At 33.3% G+C, this 20,866-nt stretch overlaps 1 protein-coding gene across 1 annotated transcript in view; it reads right to left on the bottom strand.

The window, feature by feature from the left end:
* EYS (eyes shut homolog) overlaps positions 1-20,866 on the bottom strand; it is a 1,726,005-nt gene that overhangs the window by 727,518 nt on the left and 977,621 nt on the right. Inside the window, exon 25 of the mRNA XM_059941649.1 lies at positions 2,442-2,632. Coding sequence (XP_059797632.1) covers positions 2,442-2,632 — 191 coding nt within the window. The remainder of the gene's footprint in view (positions 1-2,441; positions 2,633-20,866) is intronic.

The raw sequence follows: 20,866 nt of genomic DNA, 5'->3' as shown, positions 1-20,866 counted from the left end.
TGAATAGGTCTTAAATTATGATCACTGGAAGAGTTCAACCATAATATGTCTTCCGTGAAAATTGTATTGTAAATACATTCCCCATATGCTTATACTTTTAAAATGATTGAGGAAATTGGAGCATAGTCTTGAAAAATCATAGCGGAATAAGGACAATCTTAAAATCATAAAGATAGGATAGCACTGAAATTTCCTTTAAATCGTTACAGTGATGGGTGTGGAAAGAACATGGATTTTGGACTGACACAACGGAGTAACAATTCCTGATCTACCATCTTTGAAAGAGTTCAAAGAGCATGTGTAATACCGAACACTCTGAGAACCTCCACTCGCCCATGAGGTCTTTGTGAGATACAGAGAGAAATACCTACTCCTCATATTGGATTAATATGTCCCAGGCTTTCTTCTATGAGTTTATATGCCTTTACTTATTCACCCATTGTATTACACTAACCACAATATTTATCCACTTACTAATTTAAACCTCACACCTACATTTACTATCCTCCTTCATGAGTGAGTAAACTCCAGCCCAGACAGCTTAAACTTTGCAAGACCTCAAAACCCCTAAATGGCCGAGCTGGTGTTCCAACTCTAACATTCTTGCTCTAGAGTCCATGATCTTAATATATTTTCTCAAATTGGAGCCCAACACGTAATTGCAATCCAATAAATTATAGTAATTATTACAGAGAATCAATATATATATTTTCTTTGTCATAAAACCTAAAAGAAAGAAATTCTTCACCTCTCTTCACCCATTACAGTTTTATAATTCCTAAATGTCTTGGTTCAACTAATTTGAATTTATTTTTATCCATTTGAAAGTGAAAGAAGTCTCCGTTCTCCAATATTTCATACATATTTTCACCGATAATTCTACAAGTCTCTGGTGTGTTTCACCATGTCTCTGGAGATATCCACTGTGGTGAGAGGGGCTGGCTGAGTTGTGAGCTGAGTTAGGAGTAGAAAAGTGTGCTGAACATGACCAGGGCTCAATATTATGTGTGCTTTATAATTCCTTACATTTGGTCTCTTCATGTTTTCTGCTTATTATAAGACTAACGGAAATTTCTGGTCTTAGTCTAGGAAAATGCTGTAGAGCAGGGATCAGCAAACCTTATCTTAAAGGGTCAGACTGACGTTTGATGGCTCATTATAGTTTTCTATTCATTACATAATTCTATTTTCTTGTTCCATTTTCACCTGTTATTATTATCTGTAATCAATTTGAAATAACATGAGAACAAAGTGTGTTTTATTTACCATCGAATCCTCACAAACTGGCACTGTCACCGAGGATGGATAAATGTTCAATGAATGAGTGAAAAAATGGATGAATGAATAAAGATAATGCTACCACTACTAATCTTCTACATCTGGTTGACATTTGTTTATATCAGACATTTTACTAAATTATGTACATGTGTTATATTATTTAAGAAAGATGAGTATTTAAAGAAAATCAAACTTGTACAACTTGGCTTATTTAAATTAGAAGGTGTACCTCACACTATTATTGAAATTCATATCATATTTAAATAACATCATAAAAGAAATGATAGGCAAAAATACTGTTGTCATGTTTCATATACTAGACTGTGTTGAGTTAATTACCTTATTGCAGTAATGATTTGATGACTTCCATAATCTGAGTATTTAGAACAGGAATATGAGGTGATTTGTTAAGGTAGAATGGTCTTGGGAAAAGAGCACGCATTTTCAATTCAAAATTGGCTTCAAAATTTAGCTGTGTAATTTTGGGCTTTTAAAGGAAGATTATTATAAAGACTGGCAAGTTTTAAGTGAGCAGTCTCAAATTTTTGATATCGGAATCTCTTTGCACTCTGAAGAATTATTGAGGGCCCCAAAGAGTTTTGTTTATTGGAATATGTCTATCAATATGTATAATACTAAAATTAAAACAGATTTTTAAAACACAAAAACATATAAGTACACATTACACTAGTGATCAGAGGGATGACATCGCATCATGAAGCTTCTGGAAAACTCTATGTACACTTATGAAAATGAGTACGGAAAAGGCAAATAACATCTTAATGTTATTATAAAGAGAGTGTTTCCCTTAAAGATCCTTTGAAAGAAACCTGGGGTTTCCCAGGGGTTCCCAGATCACGTCTGCCATTAAAGTTATAAGAAATTGCAGCAATTATTATCGTTGAGAAATTGGGAAATATAATTGTGGAAGAAAAGTTGAAAATATAGAGAAAAGAAGAAAATGAAAGCTATTCAAAGCATATACTATTTTGATATATAAATATTGTACACCAAACAGGAAGAAATAACAAAAAAAAAAGGACACACAGCCTGGTGGTGAGTATAAAAGACATATTTAAGGTTAAATTTTGCATTGATAATAACCATTAAAGTGGTGAATCATAACAACTTCCTAAAATTTATGTTAAATAAATTTGACTTACCTTTAAAGTACCATTTTCAATAAATAATTGAATAAAAAGTCCATCTACTGAATCTAAGTCTTGTTTGATGTAGAGCAGGAGTCCATAGGCGTTGGAGGTCTGAAATTCTAGGGAGATGTTATTTTGTGGATTTAAAAACACATTCCGAAATTCTAGATAGGAATCTCCATAATAACAAACACAACTGATATCTGTGGAGTCAGAAAGAAAATACAATTTATGTTGGAAGTAAATGTTCAATAGTCGGATATCACATTATAACGTTAGCATAATGTTTTCTGAAATGGCTCTGACCTGACTCTTTTCTGTCTATGACGAGCTTGGGCACCTATTTTCTTTGCCATTGTCACATTGGTTTGACATAATTTATATGTACTGGGGGCATCATGATCAAATTTCATTGGAAGGTAGGGATGTCTAGATCTTCAAGTACTCTTACCTAGATTTTATGTTACAGGTCACCAGAAATAGGAACATTTTCTAAAGACATCCTTATTCACTGTATATATAAGATGTTGGTACAAAATTTTGATTCGTGTCATTGTTAATTTGATTGGTGGCGTTTGAGGGCTGACAAAGAATATTGGGAAATAAAGGAATTGCCACCTTTTTGTAGCAATGCTATATTATCTCAGCGTCTTAAAAAACATCTCTTTCTCTTTGTTTTTCTTTTGCTTTCTGAATGATTATGTTTTAATTAACCTTAGTCTTTCAAGTAAAATACGGAGACATGTTGAGCAAAATACTTTGACAATTTAATTTCTTAAATTTATAAATATATGATTAGTGAAACCTAGTTAGCTGATTTCTCTAAGTTAATTATGTTATATCATTATTAAAAGTTACTTTTCTTTGATAAATACTTGATTGATCCTTGCTGATTGATGATATTCCTGTAACCATGAATTTGAATCTCTCTCCTTTCTGTCCTCCTTCTGTGACACACATACACATACACAAACTCTCATTTAAAACTTCCAAATTGTTTATTCTTTCACAATTAATATTGATAGAAGAGATTATTCATGAAACAATGTGAGATTTAGTTCACTCCCCATCATAGGATAACACTCTTCATAAAATCTGTATTTTAAAACTTAAACACAGTTTACATTCTATGCAGATTGATTATTTTTCTTATTTTAAGATTTCAATAAAGTTTTAGAAATACTCATTGTGTAAATTTTCAAACTTGTAAAAAGCTCTAAGGAAATAATCAGCTAAACCTCAAAGAAAATATTTCCTTTTAAGTAGAAATAAGACGGTTCAAAATACTGACAGAAAACATTTGTGCTTTGTAGACATAAAAACATATACATATTTTTTAATATCAAGGAATTCATTAGAAAGTTGCTTAAAGATTGAAAATATTAACAATGCTTTCAATTTTGGCTTTTGAATTGTTTTAGTTGTTATGTTATATAGACAAATATTTTTTCCTTGTAGAATTTTAATGATGATGTTGAAGGCACAACATTAAATAATTTGAAAAGTTTCATCCATTTATTTGAATGAATTGTGAATGGAGACAAATATCTGTTTTATTTAAAGTTCAAAATGTAAAAAAGCATAACACATTTTCAGAAAAAGACTAACATTACAACATGAATGTACTCAACATTCGTGAAATAAAGAAAACACTATATATCTTTAAAATGGTTCAGAAAGAAATATATTTTCCAACAATAGCTAACTCAAAACTTATTTTAATTTCATTATTTTAAGATACATATTTTTTTGGACTAACTTTTTAAAAATTAAGTGGCTTTGCCATCATGTGATTAGTGCTCTATAATAAAAGCCCACACATGCACTCAGTTGTAAGCTACATGAGGTCAAGAGCCATATATGTTTGGTTCAGCATTCTACCCCAAGTGCTTGGTTTTCTTAAACATGTAAAAACACTTACTATCTCTTATGGAAAATATAATTAATTTTGTTTTTAAATGTGGTTGGAAAGTTATATTTTCTTATGTTTGAATTAAAAAAAAATCAGGAAATATTTTGCATAGAGTATTCAACCATATTTGTAGTGTTTCTTATTCAAATGCGTGAATACAGATTTTATTTCACATCTCCCTTAGTGAAAATCTCAATCTATTAAAAAGAATGGTGGTGGGAATTACAGAATGGTTTTGTGAAGAAAAGATATGTATAGAGACTATATTCAGTAATGATGGGCATAATTCCATATATTTTTCATTATCTAGAACTAAATTACAAGTTCCTGAATTTTGGTTTTCATTTTTTCAAATAGAAGAATCGTTATCTGAATTGTATGCCCTCATTTTATAATTATACCTCTGAATGAGGTTATATGCTTTTGGTGTAACTAACCAGAAAGCCCAGTTCAATGTAGCTTCAGCAACAAAGAAATTTAATGGCTTACATAAAAGGAAGTTCAAGGATAGGACAGGCTTCCAGATGGATGCTTGTGTATGTAGAGGCTCAGCTGGGTCCTCATAAAAGAGCTGGATTTCTTCTGTCTCTGTTCTTCTACTCATATGGCAAGCTTTAATCTAAGGCTTGCTTTTCTCCTGATTCTAATATGGTGGCCAGTGGTAGCTTAAGTGACATACCTCCTTATTTGTGCCCCCAGTCACTCAGTTTTCAAAAGAAGAAGGAAGAACTTTCCCAAGTGTAGAATGAACCTCTCCTAGCAGTTGACTGGCTAGAACTGGGTCACACGTGAAGCCCTCCACTGGCGATGAAGATGGGGCCAGTTCCCACTGAGACATTGGGGTAGTGTTCACAGCAGATGAAGTTGGTATCCCAGTACTTCTCAGATTCATACTTTGTTTCCTGGTTATTAGCAGATCAAAGACTTGAAGTGCAAATCACAGGTCCAAGCCAGAGACCTTAACTTTCATCTCCAACTTCCTGCCTCTGCTTCTCCTTCTGAGACATAGTTCTTATCTTCATTTCTAAACGTGCATATTGAGTATACAGATGAGTCTAGTCACTAAAAAATTTATGTGAAATTTGGTTGTTGCTGGGTGGGCAGTTGAAATTTTTGACACACAACTATTTGAATTTCCAGTGCATAGTAACCCATAGCCAGCTCCAATGCATGAGGATAAAGAAAACTTCAAAGCTGTTTCAGTGAAAAATCAGAAGTCAGTAACCCTGCCTTCCCCCATAGCACAAAGAAGGGTTTTAAATAGATTAGAAGAATAATAGAATAAATATATTTAGAAGAAATGGCAAATATAGCTTCTGAGGCATAAATACATATTTAAATTAGAACAAACAAAATAAAACTAATGTGTTAATATTCTTCTTCGATAAATTATGAACAATTACTCCAACAGCACATTTTCCTTTAATAAAGTAAATATATAGAAAAAGTAAGTAATTCTTAGCTGAGTCTTTTTCTTTTGGCTTTATGGTTTAGCATATCACAAAATACTGAACACATTTCAAAGAATGGAGTCTTTTTTGTGGTTAGTGTACTATATGTAAGATTAAACATGTAAGTTGGAAATTTATGAGAGAATAACTGAATACCAAGCTCTCCTACAATATTAATAGTTTGATAATGACTCTATAAAGACTGGACACTTTAAAAAGGACATATATTATTTAACCCTATTTCTAGTAGATTATTGTCAACATCAGTGTAATCCATGAATAATCACTCAAAGAAACTCAAAGAAACTCAAAGAAACATTCATAGCAAACTATGTATTTCTCTAGGGAGTATGTATCAGTAACTAAATGTTAAGAAATAATTCACAATTGAAAATGCAAAATGATCCTTTATTATTTCATGTGTTTTGGAGGTAATATCTAGGAAAAAATAGTGGGCATTTGTGATATGTGGGTGTGTGTGTGCAAATTTTTCTGTTAAATGAAGTTTCAGTTTGAGAAAAGATTATATGTATCACATAAATATAATTCATATAGGAAGGTGCACTTAGTTTATTAAGAAGCCTGTGTTCAGTCTTGATTCTACCAGTGAGCAGATCACAACCACATATCAGCTGCAGAAATACCATGTGACTTGGTTTTCTTAATTTCCATTTTTTCTAGAAAGAGGAGCTTGGATTTTACCATTACAGAATACTCTCCATGTTTAATACTATATAGTTCCACATTCTCTAAATTGTGTTTAATTCACCTTAAAATCCAAATTTATGTAGTCCATTTAAATTCATCTCAATTAGCTTAATATCTACAAATAAAGCAGGAGAAAGTAAGCAAATTAACCTTCACCCACTGTTTACTAATGTACCAAGTTTGTTAAACACTCTACTCATGCTTTCAAAAATGCTGATTTTTTTCCTGTCAATTTAAAGATTTATGCCATTTGAAAATGCTTTTGTGTGAAGTAAGCATATTTTAAAATAAATTATGAAATATTTGTTCTTGTCATAGATTTTTACAGATTGATTGGTCTGTTGACTGTGAGTCAATGACATAATTTATAGAGCAAGTATAATCGTATAATGCAAAAAAAAAAAAAAAATTATCAAAACAAACACTACTGAAATGCAAAGCCAGAAAGTGCAGTTTAAGATGGGCAGAGACTCCTCCGTGTAGCCAAAGGAAATATATAATAAATAGGAGTTACAGAGGCAGATTTAAGAAATTACGTGATTGCAAGACAAGCTGAGAGACAACTAGTCAAACAGTTGAATACATTTTTCTCTGAAAGCAATGAGCAGTCCTTGTGAAAGGAAGCACAACACCTATGATCACAATATTTTCCTTTCACTGGCAAATGGAAATAGATTATCAGAAAAAATTCCTTTAATAGTCACCCACAGGATAGGAAGTAAAACACAAATCAAATCATGCCACTTTCCTGTTTAAAAACATTTCGGCCAGTTGTCTATGGCAGGATTGTCTAGTACTGACTCTGTATAGACTCTTTCCAGCCCTTTCTTTCTCCTTTGTCTTTTAATGTGGAGTGCCAATTATCCTAGGATAACTTACAGAGCAGGCACCCTTCCCATACTCATTTGCATTCCCAGTTCTGTCATGCATCCCCTTCCTGTATGTAGGTCTATTTACGGGATCATTATCCTATTCCATTGGACAGACTGTAAACCCCAAGCCAATCAAACACTGACTTAATTAGTATAGCTTTGGGATGCGTCTTGATATCGAGTAATGCAATGCTGCATATTCTCCTTCCTTGGGATTGTGTTACTGACTGTTTGTCCTGTGCCTTTTGATACAAATATTGGAATCAGTAACATGTGCAAGCATCCTTTTAAATTACATAAACACTCTGAATAGAAACTAATTTGAATCCCATTGATTTTATGGAAAAAATTGTAAGTAATTGATATCTTCGTGACATTTTATCCTCCTACACATGGACATATATATGTCTCCATTTTACTAGAGCTTCTAAAACATTTTTAATACAGTTTTATAACTTTTCTCTATAAAGGTCATGTGCATATTTTCTTAGGTTAACTTCTAGAAACCTTCTGAATTTGTTGCTATTTTAAATAGTCCTTTGTAATATTACATATTTCACCCATGTTGGCATATTGAAAAGCAATCGACTGTTGTATATGGAGCAACCTGGTTAAACTCTCCTATTTTTAACAATACTGTATCATCTGTGAGTAATGAGATCTTTCTTTTGTTTCTAATTCTTAAACTGTCTTATTAGCTTATTACATTGCTTAGGACCATCAGAAGAAACAATGAACTGAAATAATTAAAATGAGATTTGGTTTTTTTGTTTGTTTGTTTTGAAGGAAGGCTTTTAAGCTTTCACTTTTGAGTGTAGTGTTTTGCTCTTCTTTTATAAGTGATACCTTCTAACTCATTAAGGAAGCTCAGAGATACAGAGAACAGATTGCTAGTTGCCAGAGGGGATGGGGATGAGGGTGGGCAAAAATGGGTGAGGGGGTCAGAGAGTAAATCTTAAATGTCCTCATCACAAAAATGAATAAATTAGCTATTTATGAAATAAAATTCAAATTTTAAGGCAAGACAAGAAAAATTTAAACATAAAATTCTTTCTCTGCCCATTTGGGTCTCCTCCCTCCCTTCCAGTGTGCACTGTGCATCTTCATTTTGTGTTAATCAGACCTCCCCAAGGGCAGAAATACCTGCTCAACCATAAAGATCAATTTTCCTTCTTCTGGTACCAGCCAGGTAACTCCTTAGAAGGTAACATTTCTTTCTCAGTCCTGTAAGGGGTCATGATGACCCACCACTTGCCTTGTACGTGCAGACACCTTAGGTGAACTTTAGGTATGATGCCAATATATCATTTCCTTTAAAGATAGTGATTGGTGCAGAACAGACTGGTCAGACAACCTGCGGAGACACTGGGCCACACTTAAGGGAAGTTCTTAACTTAAATACTTATGACCTTTTAGCATTACTGGCTTTATTACTTGTATTCTGCCTCTTTTACAAGGTTATTGTTTCTTGCATTAACAAATGTGTGACTGAGCCTCTGATAAAATTAATGATGATTAGGTGACTTGAAACAATTGATCAAATATATAGTCCCATAAGAGCAATGATTGTAGTAGTTTAAATCTAGACATGGGAAGAAGCACCAAGAGGGAACAATTTCCTGGATTGTAACAGACCAGTAAGACAGGAGGTCGAGAGACTCCTCTTCAGTTACTGTTAACAAGGCCTAGACCAGTAATAGCACGTTGAGTGACCTATCAAGAAATCATCACAGACCTGGGATTGAGCATTCCTGAACTATGGGGCAAATTAGTCATGAAATGCCTCCTAAACCTTGGTTGAAATTAAGACCAAAAGGGAAGGGATTGTAAGATAAAGAATGTTGCCCACCATCCAGTTCTACAAGAATCAAGTCATTAGCCATTGTAGTCACTGACCTACAGTACATCCTGAAAGGAATTCTGGGTGAAGATCAAGATGAGGCACTTTGTGCTGTGGGAAACCTGGCAGAACTGACGCTAAGATAGTTAAATATTTTCACGAGAAAATTTTATGAACTCAGTTTCTTGCCTCTTCCCATACTTAGAAAAGTGCTAAAACCATTAACTAGGATCTCTCTTCCTCAGAAGTAGCAGTAGCCTTCGACAAAGATGAGTGCTTGATTGCACATATATACCCCTTTACCAAAGTCACATATATACTAGCCTCCCCCCCGTTACTTTTTCAGAACAGTTCTTAGAGCTCTCTGAGAAGCTGTCACCCAGGTTATAATCTTCAGATTGGCTCAAATAAAATTTTCCATTTCTTCTTACATTGACTACTGATTAATTTTTTTGTTGTTGACACTATGTATGGTGATGGATGGTAACTAGATTTGAAGGAGAAGAACAAACCTGACTCCATGTTGGATCTATTCCTTTAGCTCTAACCTTTGTGCTCTGTTGCCTGTGCTTAGTCATGCTGGCTCTGCACCTTTGCAAAGGAATGTTACCTATAGCATGAAATATACAGGATAGCCCATTCTCAAGGCTCTGACCTTTAAAAATATAACACTTTTCCATTCATACAGAGATAAAAATTACAGAAAAATATAACAATTGTCTTGTTGGATGCTTACAGTAACATGGTGACCAGAGCTACATGGACAGCTGCAAGAACAAAGGATTCACATACTCTCTGGAGTCTGGCCGGCACCAAGAAGTCTGCAACAACCAGCCACATCCTCTCCTGTTCTAGTATAAAAGAAGCCTGAATTCTAACTCAGGTAAGATTGCTTTTTGGGACACTAACCCACAATCCTCTTGGTCTGATGGCTTTCTGAATAAAGTCACTATTCCCTGCCCCAACACCTTGTCTCTGGCTTAATTGGCCCGTTATGTGGTGAGCATAATGAGTTTGGACTCAGTAACATATTTATTGTTGTGATCATCCCACAATGTATACAAATTTTGAATTGTTATGTTTTACACTAAAAACTAATATAATGTTATATGTCAGTTATACCTCGATACAGGTCATACCTCAGTAGAGTTATAACAACAGCAACAACAAAGAATGCCAGATGGAAGCTGTGAGGGACACAGAAAAATGATACCAAGTGTTGTAAAAGGAATTTCCCTTCTACTCTGTAGTTCACTGACATTTTTAGCAGACCTTAATATTAAATTTTATCGGTTTTTCACTTACTGATATGATTATACTGTAAATAACTTTGATATTCTAATATTAAACCTTTATTTTATCCCAGAAATAAATCCCATTTGCGTACAATGTATGTACATATATGGATTTCATTACACGAATCCATGCTTAGGATACTTGCATCTATTCTGATGATTGAGACTGCCTTTTAATTTTCATTTTTCCTGGCTCCCTTTCTAACTTGCATACTAAAGTTTTATTTAGCTTTATTAAATAAATTGGGCAATGTGAATTTCCATTTCTAATTTCTGGAGGTTATTTTTTTTTATTTGCCACCCAAATTCTGTATCAACCTATAAAATTGTGAATTGTACAACATCCTAAAATAACTACAAAAGATTTCATTTAATGTAATGATTACCCATAAAATTAGGGTGGCCCCTATTATGATCTTGTAATTACAACAAATATAATTTTAGTTAGGAACCCTGGGTTTAATGATATACTTTATCATTTAAAATTGTGAGATCTTGGATAAATATTTTAACCTACTTGATCCTCTCAGTTTCTTCATCAATACAATGGCAATAAGAAGGTTGTTATAAAATGTGTGGAAGTGCTAGACAAAGAATTTGCTCCAGTCTGTATTTGGGAAAGAAACTTCCTACAATGAAACAAAGATCTTGCAAAATTTATTTTTAAAATAGTTGTTATAAGAATATGCTCTACATTTTTCTGAGGCAGATATTTAGGAAGGTCTGAAGCACATGGTGTGGCCACATTCAGTACATCTAGGTAGAACCCGAAGGATTTCAAGGTGGTGTGTGTTGGGGCTGCCGTGAGGTCCAGAAGGCCCCTCTGTTCCCCAGCAGCTCACTTTTTTTAACGTGTTTTATTACCTGTTTACAGGAACAAAATATATGAATAAGGCTAACTTTTTAAATAATGATAATTATTTTGTAAATTTTGTTAATAAGGTAATTCATATCCCATTGTCTTTTCCTCTTTACACGCACCATCTAGTTTGAGTCTCACTTCAGTCTGGAAAGTGTGTAAGGACTAGGTTCTTATGAACCCTATGTTTCTGTCTGAGAAACTGAAGCTTAGATAGGGTAATTTGATCAAAGTGATAGATCTTAGAAATGGGCTTCTTTTATCAAAGCTCATGTTCTTTAACACCAGTTTTATTTTGTGTGAACAGGCTGCTGATCAATTATTGGAAACATACAGTCTTTGGAATTTTTTAATAAAATAGAGTATTCATTTTTAAAAAGGTCTAGTGTGGATCCTCGTATTGAATTCTTACATTCTCTATAATGTACGAGAACGTGTAATGATGTGTATCATTGAATGTACAAACTGTACCCCGCTTTCCAGTGGGCTCCAAAGTGCCTATAATCTACTTTTCGAGTATGGCTTTTTAAAAAATTATAAATAATCATTGAGTTCTTAGCTAATTTACATAACTATTTGATTACTAAAGGTACTCTGAAATTAAGCTATAGTTAATCTTTGAGATGATTCGTATAATATCTCCTCCTCCTTCTCCTCCTCCTACTGTGTATTGTTTAAGAAATATTATAGGCTATATAGAGTCTTCCTGGTGGGCTGGTTATTTACTTACCACATAAAACATATGAGACTTATGAGAAAAATACATTTCCATAGAGAAATGAGTATGTGGCCACGCTGGGGAGACTTTTGTTACTTTTTTTAACCCTTCATCTCCTTGACCAATGAGTTTACAGAGAAAACAAAATGAGTAACTCAGGGCTCTTTTGTTGTTCCTGGGCTCTGAGAGCTCTGGAAAGATGCTCATGCAAATTTAGGAGGGACTCATTTTTTCATGCTGAGAAGTCTTTTTATTTATTTTTTCTTTTGATTCTGACAACCTAAACTTTCCATTTATAAGATTGATAATGACAAAATGAAAAAGTATGTTGAAAGAGTAACTTTATCTGTCAATGTGTATCATGATAATAGATTCTAGGGGACCAATCATGGATAAACTTACATAGGTGTGTCACATTGTGTATTCATCAGAAGCCATAAGATTTGGACTATGATGGTTGGGAATAAAGTAGAAATTTAGCAAGTACTAAAAACTGATTGCTAATGTGTAATGCTTGTTAATTTCCAGTACAATAAAAATACAAATGATCCTACAGTACTATCCCCTATGTGATGTAACCAAACACTCTGTCTCAATAATGATGGGGTTGAGGGCAGGCTGCCCCCAAATATGCCACTTTGCCATATTGATTACTTTGAATTAAAGGTACTAAGAAAAAACCTGGGCATGAAGGAAACTCTGACACTCCTTTGTCCTCTGAAAGCAGAATATAATCTCCCATGTGAAGGGTGTCATCCCTATACCAGGAGGTAAAGAGACTGCTTATCACCAGAGACAAGGAATTCAGGGTAGAGAAGGTTGAAGAAACAAACTTTGTTACTTCTTTAATTTACTACCCCTAGCCTAAACTTCTTTTTTTTTTTTATTTTAAATCTTCCTATATTTATTGTTTCTTTGTCTAAAAGTTACAAAATCTGCCTACCTTGGTCACTTCTTTAGTCTCATATTTTTATGAGCTTCTGTATGTACAAAATCAAATTTGATTTTCTTCTGTTAATCTGTCAATTTAATTATTAGACCACCCAAAGCACTGAGAACGGAAGATGGGAAAGGTTTTCCTCTCCTATAATAACTTATGTTATAATTAATAAAACTTGAAATACACTTTTCTAATTTTCCAGATATGTTGTTGCTTATTCTGGGCAACATTTCAAAAGTAAAATATTTTCCCTGTGCTGAAAAAAATGAATAGTTAATTCTTTACTCATATGTAATTAAATAGAATCATAAATACTTTATATTTACTCACTTAATATTCTTTTTTCATGTACTTTATTTTACTATCTATCATGTTATTTCAATAATACCTACAGTCTAATTATCCTCCTCAAGCTGTCTTGGCAATTATCAGCTTTAATTCTTTTCAATGCTCAGACGTTACTGATGGACAAGGAAGAAATAGAGGTGTTAATAGTGATTATCCATATCTCGCTTTATTCCTAGCATTCAGTTTTTAATTAAATGTAATTTTCAACTCTTCATCTGCTCTTTCTACATTGTTAGATTTCTGCTATTAACCAGCAGCTGGCCACAGGGAAGAGTACAAAGGAAAAACAGAATCATGTGTCTGAAAATTGTGGGACCCAGAAAATAAGATTAAAGTCAGGCTATGCACATAAAAGTGTACAGATAATATGATTTTATACACTCTCACGTATGTGTACACATATGGGTACACACACGCACACAAACACACACGCACACAGAGCAGTCTTTAAGGTGCTCATGATGGGAGTGGTTCTTGCACATGGACATTTTCCTGCAGGTGTGACAGGTTAGAGGATTTATTTTGAGAACAGCCACATTTAGGAAACTCTAAGAAGGCCCACTGGCCTTTCATGCACCTTCTACTGATATGAAAATTCATCATTAATATAAGTCAAGGCACAAACCACATATATTTGGCATGTTTCCTCACTTATTTGTACTATGTGGCATTTTTTAAAGCCACTTCTAATTCTTTTGGAATAAAGTGTGGAGAAAAAAAGAAGAAATGATATATTTTTCATTATGAGAGTCCAAGGAGGAAGGTTTATAAGTCAAAAAAAGTGATATTCCCAGCATGGAGGCAGCAGCTAGAGAGTCAGGATTAGTAAAGAAGAGCAGTGGGGTACCATGCTGGAGTGTATTGATGGAAAGTTGAGGAACACGCACATGCAATACAGTTTGTTTTCTGTAGTCACATTTTTAAAATGCTAAGCTTATTTTCTTTATATTCCAGTGACAGTGGATGTTCTGGTGGGTTAGCAGAAATGCCTTTATATTACTGAAAAAGGATCTAATCAAGAACAATAACTTTCATGGTAGAACTATTGGATCTGAATTCAGAAGACTTGAATGGGGATTCATTACTTCATAGTTGTGCAAATTTGGGGCACTATATGACGTCTTTGGTAAGTTTTAGTTTTTCCAGGGCACATATTTTGAGTGTTGACTCTATTTTGATTTTGGAGAAATGATTTGGAACTCATATTACTAAATAAAAGAGCCAAGTTGTCTTTATTAAGCAAAACAACTGGATTTTCATTCCAGAAAATTACTGATATTTTACACCATTTATCTATACTGCACCTGTAAGTCAAACATTTTTAAAGTAATTACTTTCTTATAATAAGACTTTAAAATGTGTCAACTGTCATACAGAGTGAAGTAAGTCAGAAAGGGAAAAACAAATACAGTATACTAACACATATTTATGGAATCTAAGGAAAAAATTAAAAAAAGGTCATGAAGAACCTAGTGGTAAGACGGGAATAAAGACACAGACCTACTAGAGAATGGACTTGAGGATATGGAGAGGCGGAAGGGTAAGCTGTGACAAAGTGAGAGAGTGGCATGGACATATATACGCTACCAAAAGTAAAGTAGATAGCTAGTGGGAAGCAGCCACATAGCACAGGGAGATCAGCTTGGTGCTTTGTGACCACCTAGAGGGATGGGATAGGGAGGGTGGGAGGGAGGGAGATGCAAGAGGGAAGAGATATGGGAACATATGTATATGTATAACTGATTCCCTTTGTTATAAAGCAGAAACTAACACACCATTGTAAAGCAATTATACTCAAATAAAGATGTTAAAAAAAAATGTGTCAACTGTTAGAATGTCTGAAAACTGTAATAATCACTTGATATTTCCATTTTTCCTAGTATTAAAACAACTTCTACTCAACAATTTTATTGAGGATTAGTTTTATACTGTAACTTAAAATGTCTCCTTTTACTTCTGATGTTGTTAAAGATAGAGATGTGTTAATTTAGAGAAAAAATTGCAATAAAAATCGGGAAATAAAAGATATGAATTTCCTTGAGGACATATATTGTAAAGATTTGAGGCTTCTTGTCATCTGGATGTCCTCGTATGTCTCAGTGGGCTCAGTGGGCTGTGCAGGGTAACCTGACACATTAAGGTTAAAAATTAGTCTGATTCCATTCAAGGGCTGCTGGATACATCAGCACATAGATGGTTTGGTGAAAAATGTATCGGCTCTAAAGCATTTGACTAGTCGGATTTTCACTCCACTCTCACTCACACTCCCAGTTATCTGGTGTGGCTGTTTCCTGAGGCTCCTGCAGATTCTGTGCTATAAATCACCATGCTTCTCTATTTTTCCCACTCCTAATTTTAGTTTCCAAATTCTCAGCTCTGTTTAGTCTGTTTTCAGACAAAACAGCCCTTGTTCATTTGTCTTCCAGCTTGCAAATTTTATATCTTTTTTCTCCTCTACATTACCTTTGTCTGAGCAATCTATATCTATATATATCTATATCTATCTATCTCACTATTTGTGGAATATCAGGAGGAAGCACAGCTATTTATGTGATTAACTCATCATACTTAACTAGAATGCTAATTGTTAATCTATATCTTTCAGTTAGATTTGAATTCTTCTAATATATGTGTATAATATAATAATAGTCATAAATAAGATGGAAGTAAAATGGAAGATGATGTTAGATAAAGAGGAGCAGAGATGAGGGACAGTGCTCAACGATCCTTGTGTTTGCTAAGAATATGGAATAAATATTGATAAACTTTATACACTAAGTATGTATGATAAAATTTTAAAGATCAACATTAAAGGAATAGAAAAAGAGAAAATAACTACAGTTTTAGAGGATAAACTCAATAAAAAGCTCCAGCAATCAGAAAGTAGGCAAAGAAGCAAAGATAAAAGGAACAAACCTGAAAATGCAGGACACAAGTAAGATGATGTAGTATTTCTAAATTTACCTGAAATTACAAGTATAAAAGTGCTGCACTGGAAACATCTCTTTGCCATTTACAGTGACAAACTTCAGCACATGAAAAGGCTGTTTTCCAACTTCTTAATTTTGTGGCAAGAGTACTTTCTCTATGTTTTAGTAGAGCAGCAGAAATGTTGGGAAGAGAGGTGGGTGTGACTAGAGACCCCTTTCTATGTGTAGGGTATGCTATGGGGAAATACCTTTCAAAACTAAATAGTTGAGGGATTTTAAGTAGCAGTTCTAAGACATGAGAAAGTTAATGGAAGCACAAAGAATTAAACATTGTCAAAACTCTCTGAAAAGAAATTAACATGAAGAAGAGGACTTTCCTTAAAGTTATTTAAAAACTATAGAAATCAAGAACAAGAAAGTATTGACCACTTTTGTCTAAAAAGATTAAGGGGAGCTTTGTGAGTAGGAGTTTCTCTCCTTTCTGGAGCAACTATTTAAAATGATATTGAGACAATTTTTCATGCTTATGGACAAAATTGAAATTGTTCATAATTAAAAGTCATATGTAAATATATCAATTGTATGTGGCCCAAAGAAGTAAATGGGAAAAGCAACTTTTTAGTGCTTTTGACAGAACATATAGCAGAATATTTTTGTGAGTTTGGGAAAAAGAAGTCTTTATTTTAAAAGCCTCAAAAAAAATGTTGTAAAAAAAAATAGGCATTTTTTGAAGACATTAAATTAAGAACTTTGTTAATCTGAAAACGCTAAAGAAAATAAAAGACAAACAGTAAGAAGATATTTGCAAAACATAAAACTGACAAGAGGTCAGTATCCAAAGTTAAACACAGACAAACTAAAACTACAATTCAATAAGAAAAAAGCAATTAATACAGTCAAAAAAGGCATAGAAATCTTGGAAAGACTCTTCTCAAAAGAAAAAATATGAACTACCAGTAACACAGGGGAAAATACTAGTCTTTATTAGTATACCAGGATTGCAAATTACTCCAGTGAGATATTTTTTACAACTACTTGGATGGCAAAAATTATACAGTCTGAAAACACGAGGCATTCCCAAAGTTATAAAATAACCAGAGCTGTTATAGAATTTGATTGGGATTATAGGCATAGATGAAATCAATTTGGAAAAGTTAAATGTTTTCACCCTGTATGATGCACACGTCCATCTCTATCCTTATGCCGTAAAGAATTATTGCTCATACGTGCTAGGAAAAATGCAATATGCATCATCGTGGAGGATTCTAATAAGCAAAATGTTGATCAAAAAGAGTAAGCAGAAAGGAAACATATATTATTTTAAAATTTATATAAATTTCAAAACATCCAATAAAACAATGTGTTGCTTAAGGTTGTTTGTACGTATTTTATTAATATATTAATATATTGTATTTTTATATTGTTTAGTGGTATATGATTATAAAGAAAAACTAAAGAATGATAGTCAAAAAGAAAGTCACAGAATATGCTGATAATATTCTACACCTTAAGTTGTGTGGATGGCAGACACAGTTCTCTCTTTTATTTGTTATTGTTTATTTAGGTAAGATGTAAGTTTTTGTTGTATTTATTCACCATGTAATGAAAACAATTTCAAAAGAAAAATAAAATTTAATAATTGGGAATGGGTTGGTGGTTAAACTAGTAGCTTCCAGCTGGTTGTCTGAGTTACTCTGGATTTCTTTATGCAATTTCACCCCAAGAAAATCTATCTCAACATTGAATTGCACATCTGACTGAGGATTCTGCTGTATCTATGTCAGATATTGCACTTATTTAAGTCCTAGATATCTCAGTATCTATTTTGGGAAGCAGAGCTGTGGCCTTGGAATGAACAAGTACAAATTTGATGCAGATAGAAATATTCCCCTAGTTCCTTTGGTCTGTACTGTACTATCCAAGTTTTCATTCATATCTTGGACTTCTTACATGAAATCACTCAGATATTTACTTTTCTTAGTTATTTCTTCACAGCATATCTTTCTATCCACTCCTCTTCACTGCCATTTTCCTTTGATAACATTTTTGGGGTTTTCCTAAAAATAAGGAACTACTATAAAGAAGTATATATAACAAGATTAACGTAACATATATTAAAGTTTGCTTATCAACTCTAAGTATTTTCAATAACTCAATCTCAAAACTCACTAGCCTTAATGCATAATTGATGCATTGCTCCTTTTCTTAAACAGGGATGAAAAGATTCACGTATAATTAATTCCATGTTCATCCTTCTAGCACTTTCTCAAGCTCCTGCAGGGAATCCTGGGAGAGGACATGAAATCCTCTTCAGTTCTGTTGCAGTACAGCTTCCCCAGAGACAAGGGCCCTGCCTCTCTACCTTAATTGAAATAAGATCCCTTCCCTTCCTGCCTTGAGAGATTTACAAACTGGAGACAGCTGTTGCTTCTCTCTTTAGTCTCCCAAAGAAGTAATGTTCAAAAAACAGAAGAATTAGAGAATCATTCCCCAGTAGGCTAGAAAAGGAGATTTTTGACTCATTTTTGCCAGAGTAAATGAGATAACTCACTACATTCATTCTTTCATTCAATTGTTCAGCTGTGATAGATTGAAAGCACACTATGAGTCAAAAATCGATTCAAAACATTTATCTTCTTGATTTTTCTCTTCAGAGACTTATTTTTCTCACTTGGGAAGGAAATTTTTTCTCTTCCTTGATGAAATCTCTAATGGTTTCCTTTGTTTCCTCAGACTTCCTGTGCCCTTTAGAGTATGTTCTGTAATTATATCAAATTAGGATATTAGAATTCACTAAAGAAGGAAATGGAAGGACTGAATAAACATATGAGTTAGATGCAGCTGCAGACAAGATTCTAGGAGTCCACAAGTCTTCGCTTCTAGTGATCCTGCTAATGGAGGATTAATTAATTAATTCATAATTCTGTTTAAAATAATTTAGGAGCCTACAAGAGTCAGCTCCCCCAGTCATCTGAGACTGGCCTTGACTTGGCCCATTACATATTAACTGGCTTCAGAAGTCAACATGGAAAATGTGTAGTGATGAGAAGGGAAGTCACCAGATAACACAGATTCACATTTGGTTCAATAAATTTGGGATGCTCATAAAACCAACCTCTTCATCTCAACTTGAAAGGAGCATGTTTAGCCATTGTCAGAACTCATCAAATTCAGATTTTGTTTATTTCTAGGAATTGCCAAGAATAAATTTAAGTCTTTTTACTGGCCAGTATAATGGAAAATTTGGTAAACCATGTAGATATCTACAAAAATTAAGAAAATAAGGTGTATTAGCTGAATTAGGAGACATTTACATGATATATAGACATGTCAAAAATAGAGACAAAATACTTCTCAAATACTGATCTACACTCTGACACATTTTTTAAAAAAAACAGTATCTTGGTGGGTTTAAATGAGACATAATACAAAGAAGTTAACAGAAAAAGATAGCTAAAAATCACCGTAATTTCAATGCAGCAATTTTGTCATCATTGGTCCAAGCTTAATATGTCATAATGACATCCTGGAATAATCACACACATACTGTCCCTTAGTTGCAAAGCCTGATTTAAGTGTCACACTTTTGTGAAGGAATCCAACTAAAAACACTTTGATATCTGATGCAAGATGAAAGAGTATATTTTAATGAATTAATTTGTAATTTTATTTTTAAATTTGGCCCACAATTTTGCCATCAGAAATGATAATTTTGAGGTTTAATTTTTCTTACTATTTATTTTGTTGAAAGAAAATCATGATGGTAGTTATTCTGTAGAATTTATTTTATTAGTTAACATAGTTGTTAGGCAAAAGAAGATATGGAAGAAAATAAAAATTTCTAAAAAGAGAAAGATGCAACTATAATTTAATAAAACTCTAAGTATATTTATCTTGTAACTTTATATAGTTTGGGGGATTAAGGATTGAAATAACATCAAATTTAGTGGCATATTTCTTTTATACTGTATTTGAATGTGAAATATTTACCCAATTTCATGTAACATAAAATACTATTATCAGTAACTATTTTAGTATGAATAAATAGAAATAATAGTAATTGGTATACTTAAGTCAGTCTGTTGTCAGTTAGTTTCTCAACTAACACACTTAAGCACTAACAAATAAAAAAAAATAGAATTCATGATTACAAAGACAACATAGAAATCCTAAGGTCACTTGCAAGTAAATACTGAGAAATCACAAATACTATTATGTAGATTACATTTTAACAAAAATAAACAGTGAATAAAAGACCATGTGCCTATTTTTCACATTAAAAATTATTTAAATTCCTTTTGATAGATGTCAGAATTATAGTAACCTATTAATTATGTAATTAATGCTATAAATAAGCACTAGTAGAATAAAAGAAGCTCTCTGGGGCTCCCCCTTTGAGGCTGGTGGATCACCAGCCAGAATGGGTCCCCCATAAGATAGAACCACCTTTGTCAACACAATTTAGAGAAGACCGTAGCTCACCTTTGGTAACATGACTTAGTTGTTGATATCAGGAAAACTTTGTGCTGGAAAGATAAGACTGTAAACCATTAAATAACTTCAC

Source organism: Balaenoptera ricei, chromosome 12, assembly GCF_028023285.1.
Source record: "Balaenoptera ricei isolate mBalRic1 chromosome 12, mBalRic1.hap2, whole genome shotgun sequence".
Classification (NCBI taxonomy): domain Eukaryota; kingdom Metazoa; phylum Chordata; class Mammalia; order Artiodactyla; family Balaenopteridae; genus Balaenoptera; species Balaenoptera ricei.
This window is presented reverse-complemented; position numbering and strand designations above follow the sequence as displayed.